Source organism: Etheostoma cragini, chromosome 24 (genome assembly GCF_013103735.1).
Source record: "Etheostoma cragini isolate CJK2018 chromosome 24, CSU_Ecrag_1.0, whole genome shotgun sequence".
NCBI lineage: Eukaryota > Metazoa > Chordata > Actinopteri > Perciformes > Percidae > Etheostoma > Etheostoma cragini.
In genome coordinates, this window is record NC_048430.1 from 2,299,860 (window position 1) to 2,306,800 (window position 6,941).

At 42.2% G+C, this 6,941-nt stretch overlaps 1 protein-coding gene across 5 annotated transcripts in view; it reads right to left on the bottom strand.

Annotated features, from left to right (window-relative positions):
- Positions 1-6: 6 nt before the first annotated feature.
- kcnh7 (potassium channel, voltage gated eag related subfamily H, member 7) overlaps positions 7-6,941 on the bottom strand; it is a 58,118-nt gene continuing 51,183 nt past the window's right edge. For all 5 annotated transcript variants that reach the window (XM_034864405.1, XM_034864403.1, XM_034864404.1 and 2 more), the window contains 4 exons: positions 5,303-5,569; positions 3,738-3,897; positions 1,203-1,380; positions 7-410 (listed from right to left, as the gene is read on the bottom strand). In XM_034864405.1, the coding sequence (XP_034720296.1) occupies positions 126-410; positions 1,203-1,380; positions 3,738-3,897; positions 5,303-5,569 (890 nt within the window). In that variant the 3' untranslated portion in view covers positions 7-125. The remainder of the gene's footprint in view (positions 411-1,202; positions 1,381-3,737; positions 3,898-5,302; positions 5,570-6,941) is intronic.

Consider the following 6,941-nt stretch of genomic DNA (forward strand, 5'->3'; position numbering starts at 1 on the left):
ATTTTCCAAAAAGGGATGGAAGAAAGTCTACAGTTTGTTTTCCTTTGCATATACAGTCTCTTTCTTAGACCCTGAGACAAGCTTGAGAGAAGACCTTCGGTCGACGTCGAAGGGCTTGGGGAGGCCTACTTTCCTGGAAGCCCCGGGTCAGAAACTGGCCTGTGGAGTCCCAACATTCCTGAGCTGCTTGGGACATCAGGTAGAGAGGCCTGTCGGCCTGATGGGAACCTCAGTGGCTGTTGGTGGGGGTGTTGCTCTACAGAGTCCACGCCGTTTTGTGTGTCTCTCTGCACGGGGTCGGTGTCGCTCTCAAGCACTCCAGCAAAGTTCCCATGTGAAAGAGTCTCTGTGCGGAGGAGGACCGTGGAGGTTTCTTTGGATTTGTTCAGGGCCTTTTCTGGGCCGGGGCTCTAAAGAAGACAGAGTGCAGTGGGCGTCATGAGCCATTTGGCAGAGAAATTAAAGACAGATATATCAAAGGAAGTAGACCACACACAGCTACCTTACTAATGTCTGTTGAAAGTAAACCAGCTGACCGAGCACGTATGACTGCAGACTCTTGACACTGTCTTTACACGATATAAACATTTAGAGTGTTTGACGATGGCTTTGGCTCAGTTCACAGCTGCAAACAGTGCAAAACCGTTCATGCAGAGAGTCCTCAGACCTCAGTACAGTATACAGACACCTCATATTAGTTTAAATGCTAATTATTAAGCGTACAGATCACTGAATCAATATAACATGCTTTTACGAACGTGTATTCATACTTAGTGTGGGTATCTTCCGAAGTTACAGTACTTTTAGTACCAGGATTTTGCTTCCCTGGACAGTTTCCTTAGCTGTGGCAAGGTTATTATATATTTATTTTTCCAATTTGTTTCTATTTTATTTAATTTTTGACTTGACTTGAGTCATTTCACAATCATTTGTTTTTTTTTATGATAGTAGTGTAACGTCTGACTAGTACATTCAATTCAGTAAATGAAATAATGAATAAGAGTTTTGTTACTCTAAAACTAACTATTTTTTTTCTCAGTGCTGTTTAAATTAAACGTATAATCTTGAGGAAATGAACAACTATTTAGTTTCTCAGCATTATTTGATACTTACCATTCGATTTATGAAAGCAAACAATTATTAACATTGTGGAATAAGCGTATTCCTTATTTTCATTGGTCATTAATCTATGTTTGGTGTACCTGTGGCCGAGGCGGAGCCGGGGCGAGGCAGAGCTCTGACACCGGCTGCACCCTGATGGGTGGTCTCTGGTACTCTGGGCTGGAGGTGACAGTGCTGTAGGCGGGGGGGCCGGACGTGGTTTGCCTCTGGAGGAGCTGCAGGATGGCCTGGATGTCTGAAGTCATCTGGGATTCCAGTCTGATGGACAGACAAATAATAAGACAACGAAGGAATTTGTCAAACATTGTGGTTGCAAGAATTTCTCCTAAATCTTAAACCTGCTGAAATTGTTACAGTGGCTGAGGCCAAACGAAGCCTTTCTGTGGCCCTGTGGTCAACACTAACATGAACAAATGATCATTAAGAGTTGATTGTTTAGATGCTCAGTGTTTCTAATCAATACTGATTCACCTATGGATGACAAACAGCAGTGTGTCATCCTCACAATGTCTTTTCATTAAAATAAGTCATCTAATATTGACTGGTTGTTGTCACAATTATGACAACAATTAAATGTGTAATGATGCTGATCACAACCAATGATCAAACCAGTACTATACAAGCCCAGCATTCTTACTGTGCTGCTATCAATGTCACATTGGTACAGTGTGTTTAGCAGGGCTTGTGTTATAATGAGTTGTAGTTCATTTTGTTAGTTTTTGCAGTGACCTAATTTCACGTATTGTATTAATAATTACATCTAATCATCACTGTTGCTAGGCTGTCATCCCTAAAAGTAATATGATGACAGATATTATCTTTTGCCCTACTTTTCTCAGGGGAAGAAACAAAATAGTAAGCCCAGATGGGAAAACTAATCTACTGAAACATTGTATGTTGTGTTTCTTCCCATTTCTATTATACAGTTAGGTGACTATGTGCTATCATTATGGGATGGTGGATGGGTGGTCAATACTAGTACTAAACACCAGAGGGTGACTCAACCTTACTACTGCTGAGTATCATTTTAGTCCCGTACTCCTGAAATGCACATTCCCCAGGAAGAAGAGGAATTCTGACTTAAGTACGAATAATGATGAACTTCAAACTTGTAAACACACTGCATTCAAAGTCGTACTAAAGTACAGCAGTATTATCAACAAAATACACTTTAAGTATCAAACACTAGTGGTTTGCAAAATATAGTTGTCCCTGTGACTGATGTTAAAATGTTAACCAGTAACTGGGTATGAGAAAAATGAAATATACATGTACCATCCCTCTGTAGTGTAATGTAGTGGAGTAGAAGTATAGTTTCTGTAAGGCAACCAGGTACCAGAAAATTGTACACCTACACTGTCATCACATAGCAGCAAGTTACATCATGGCGTCTGAGAGAAAAACACACACACACACAAACACACACACACACACCCACACCCACCCACACACCCACCCTGTTTTTTCGGTCCATCAGCCACAATAAAAGGAGACACGGAAAGAGTGAATAGAGCGAGCAGAGAGTTCCAGCGTAAAGAGGAATGCCTCCTTGCTTTGCCAGGTGCCTGTTTTCCTCTTTAGAGGACAATAAGTGCAGATAAACCCTTTGGCTCCAGCCTGCTTCTGTAAAATGAGAGTTGGTGGTGCAGTGTCCATGTCCTGCTGCCTCAGACAACTAATCACCCAAACCAGCATACATGCATGAATGATGGGGACCCTCACTGACCAATGTTTCCAGAGGAAAACTGTGTAGAATCCTGAAGAAACTGTGCTGTATAGTTCATCATTATATCTCAGTGTCTAAAGCGGTGGAGAACACAATTTCTTCCTTTTCCACCGTAATTGCACCAAAACTCTGCAACTTCACAATGACATCCACCATCCAAATCTCTCGGGATGACGTCAACAGTATTTGCAATGTGTCGGCATCTGGGGTCTGCGTGCTATAAATAGACAGCCGCCGACTGTCTGCCTCCCCCTTATCTGTAGCAGAGCACCAGCTGAGAATCAAACCAGTCCGCATGCTCTCTGCATTAACACGACTGCAGCAAGTGTCTGGCCTAAAATGTCTCTGTGCAAGTTTTCAGCCAATTATAGGCAGAACCACAGGGACTTGTACTGCAAGCTCTGAAAGACATTTTTTCAAACTTGTTTTACAAGCTGGACAACTAGTCTGTACCGTGGTCGCATCTCATGCTATTGTTCACCTTTGTAATTTCCAGATTTCTCTATGGTCTCCGCGGTAAACGTCACAATGCATTAAGTCTGCATCGATGCTGACTCACGGAAAGGCGTAAGTAAGTGTGTACTCCAACCCTCACGCCCTTTAAAATTAGACTTTGGGACAATGGAATGCGCACAAAAAAACGGACTTTGGGATTGAGCCGATGAGGATACAGATCGTCAGCTTCTCCATCCGCACGAGGACGTATAGAAAAATATCAACTTTATACTGCTGTACGTGTCCCTGGATGTTATTGAGGCAAAGAGCATTTTAACTTATATACTGTAGTCTAAGTAGTGTGTGATGTTCAGTGTTCTCCTTGAGCACTCAGGAGAGTTTTAAGTGAAGTGGCTTGGTTTAACGACCAACATGCAACATTACTTCTCCATACCTGTTGAGGTGCTGCTGCAGCAGATCCAGCCGTTGCTCCACCTCTCCGTAGGTGAGGTCTGTGTCGCTGTCGTCCTCCCCAACTAGCGTCTCTCGACACTGGGCTGACTCCTTCACAACCTCGTCAGGACGATGACGCACCCACTCATCTGCATGGAGCTCTGGAGGGACACACAAGCGCGCAGTGAATGATCTGTGTTATTAGAACAGTTCCTCAGGGAAACATCTTCCTGTGTTGTGCCTTCTCATCATTTAGCTTTACTAAGCTCTGATCAGCTTACCACCTCCTGAATCCTAACATCTATCCAAAGGAAAAAACAGAACTCTGACCCTGGTTGACACACTCAGTGGGATTTTTGTCCCTCTACCTTTTGGGTGTTTGCAAGCGATGGCTGGAGATTAGTAAATTGGCATTTCCTGTGTGTTGTTCTCACCGGGCTGTTTATAGGAATCAATATAGCTCTGCTCTCTACTCTGTCAGAAATCCTCTTGTGGTTGCAACAGCAGAATTATATTAATATCAAATCAGTTTCCCCATCTCAGCGTAGAATCACGCTGGCTGAGTGTTACTGTGTCTGTGTGTGTGTGTGTGTGTGTGTGTGTGTGCAGGAGCTTTGCTCACACTGGATGGTTTTATGGGGTTTAAGCAGAGAGTGCAGTTGCTTCTTCCCACAGGAGGTCATATGAGGTCAGGCCACAGAAACACAAACTGGTGTGTTTGGTCGACATGCAGCAGCAGGGAGACGGTGAAAGGAGGATGACTTCTCCCGGAGCTTGCCGGGGATCTCCATCCCAGATGCAGCTTTGTGTGGAAGCTGCTCAGTCAAGCCTGCTGCTCCCACTGGGATCCACAGGAGGATTTCATAACTCTTGATTTGTTTTGCCTGGGTGACTGTACAGTGCTGACTTAACAAATAAAACCACATTTATCTCTCAGGTTACCTTAAAATGATTGAAAAGTGACCAAACTCAGCGGATAGTCATGTAAACAACATGATTTCACCTAATATATCCTGTAAATTCTGGATTTGGTCATGACCTACACTCAAAAGGGGTGACCCCCGGCCGGTTGCTGGATATAATCCTCTTACATTTTATTACTGAGTGGCTTTTAGGTTTCGACATAATGACACATAATCCCTGTTTGGATTTGTAATAGGTGTGACATTCCTTCTCTGGGGTTTAGGGATTTTGTGTGTGTCTAAATTAACTTCTGAGCCAATTTCCATTCTGGAATAAAACTTTTTATTCAGAGGACAGGTTTGTGGGTTTACAGGAAATTTCATGTCTGTTTAGACAAGACGATGATTTGCTTAATATAGATGGAATTAAAACAGTCTCCTCCGTGTTATTCTGCTTGTTAAAAATCTTTTTTTACATTTGGTCAAAAATAGAAACATCTTTTTAGGTTAAGAATTTCTTTGAATAACAGGAAAGTTAAAAAACAAATGGCTTTGAAAGCTGCTTATTTTTATTTGAGCCAAATATGAATCCTTTGTTACTAAATAGAAGGCTGAGAATGAAAAGTACTGTAGGAATAATTAAAGTGAATGTTTCGATCCCCACCTTTATATGTCTGACTCTGTGTGTTGTCTCCGACAGCCTGTGCGTCTGTAGCGCTGCTCAGCCCGAGTCCCACGGTGTGATCCCTAACCACCGGGTAGCCCAGCACACCAGAACACAAGGGCCTCTGCTCCTCTTCCTCCTCCCTGCCTTCCTCCTCCTCCTCGTCCTCTCCCTCGTCAGCGGACTCTCTCCTCTCCTCAGCGGCGCAGAGCTGCCTCCCTTGCTTTGTGTCACAGTAGGTGGCCGCAGGTTCCTTGTTGTGGGAGCCTACAGGGAGAAATGATTATTAGGGAGTCTGCTGTGGGAACACGGACTGCTCTGCTTAGAACCCTCTGTGGATGTCGGGGTAGTCTCATTATCTTTGTCAACGGGTAGCAAGTGATTTGCTTTAGGGTTGAACTGAGGACAAACAATGTTAAAAAGAGAAGTTAGCAGTGAGCCCTTTATTTTCTAAACAACCTATTTATCATGCAGTGGTGGAGTGTAACTAAGTACATTTACTCAAGTACTGTACTCAAGTAAAGTACAAATACCTCAAATTTTTACTTGAGTTTTTTCTTTTTATGCCACTTTCTACTTCATTCTGCTACATCTCAGAGGAATATATTGTACTTTTAGTCCTCTTCAATCATCTGACAACTTTATTTACTAGTTACAAATTAAGATTTTTTTGTACATAAAACACGTAGTTTATAAAATGCCATGTTTATTATAAATTGAATTACCCAACAATATAACAGCCTGAAATGATTAGACCATTAAAAACACAAATGTTTTGATTGTTTCCAGTTTCTAAAATCTAAGATCTTTCTACTTTGAGTACTTTTACTTTTAATACTTTAAGTACACTTACCAGATGATACCCACATACTTTACTTAATTAATTTTCAATTTCTGAATTTTCAATGCAGGACTTTTATTTGTAACAGTACTTTCACAGAGTAGACTTTGGAATTAATATTTTTACTTAAGAAAAGGATCTAAACACTTCTTCCACCACTGGTACCATGTCATGCAATTGAAAGTCTCTCCAAATGTGTGTTTACAAGTCAAGTTTGATTGACAGTAAATGAATAATGCTCCTGTTCAGCTCATCGGACTCTACATCTTCACACCTGATGGATGAAGGCAGGATATGCCGGCTGCTGGACTGTGAAATGGACTGTGAGGTACATTCTCTATCCTCACTTGTGTTATATTGGGAGATGGTGATACTGTATTCAGACCGCTTGTAACCATAGCGACCAATTAGATTTGCCAGCCAAACTGCCTGGCGGTTAGAAGTCAAATTACAACCGTTTCCAAGGTGCAGCTTGCTCTCAAACACACAGCACACGCTCGTCTTTAACAGTGCCCTTCTGTCCGGGGGCAGGGAGGTGGCTGTGTTTATCTATAGTGTAACTGATCTGTAAAGTACTCAGGGGTGTTTCATAAAGGAGATTCAGAAATTCACGGTTTACTGGGAAGGGTCTGTATGATATAAGCCTGATAAACTGAACCAGGATCAACAAATCCAATGCAATAAGCAAAACAAAAGAGATTAATGTTAATGTGACATGTAGTAGACATACACTCACCGGCCACTTTATTAGGTACCCCATGCTAGTAACGGGTTGGACCCCCTTTTGCCTTCAGAACT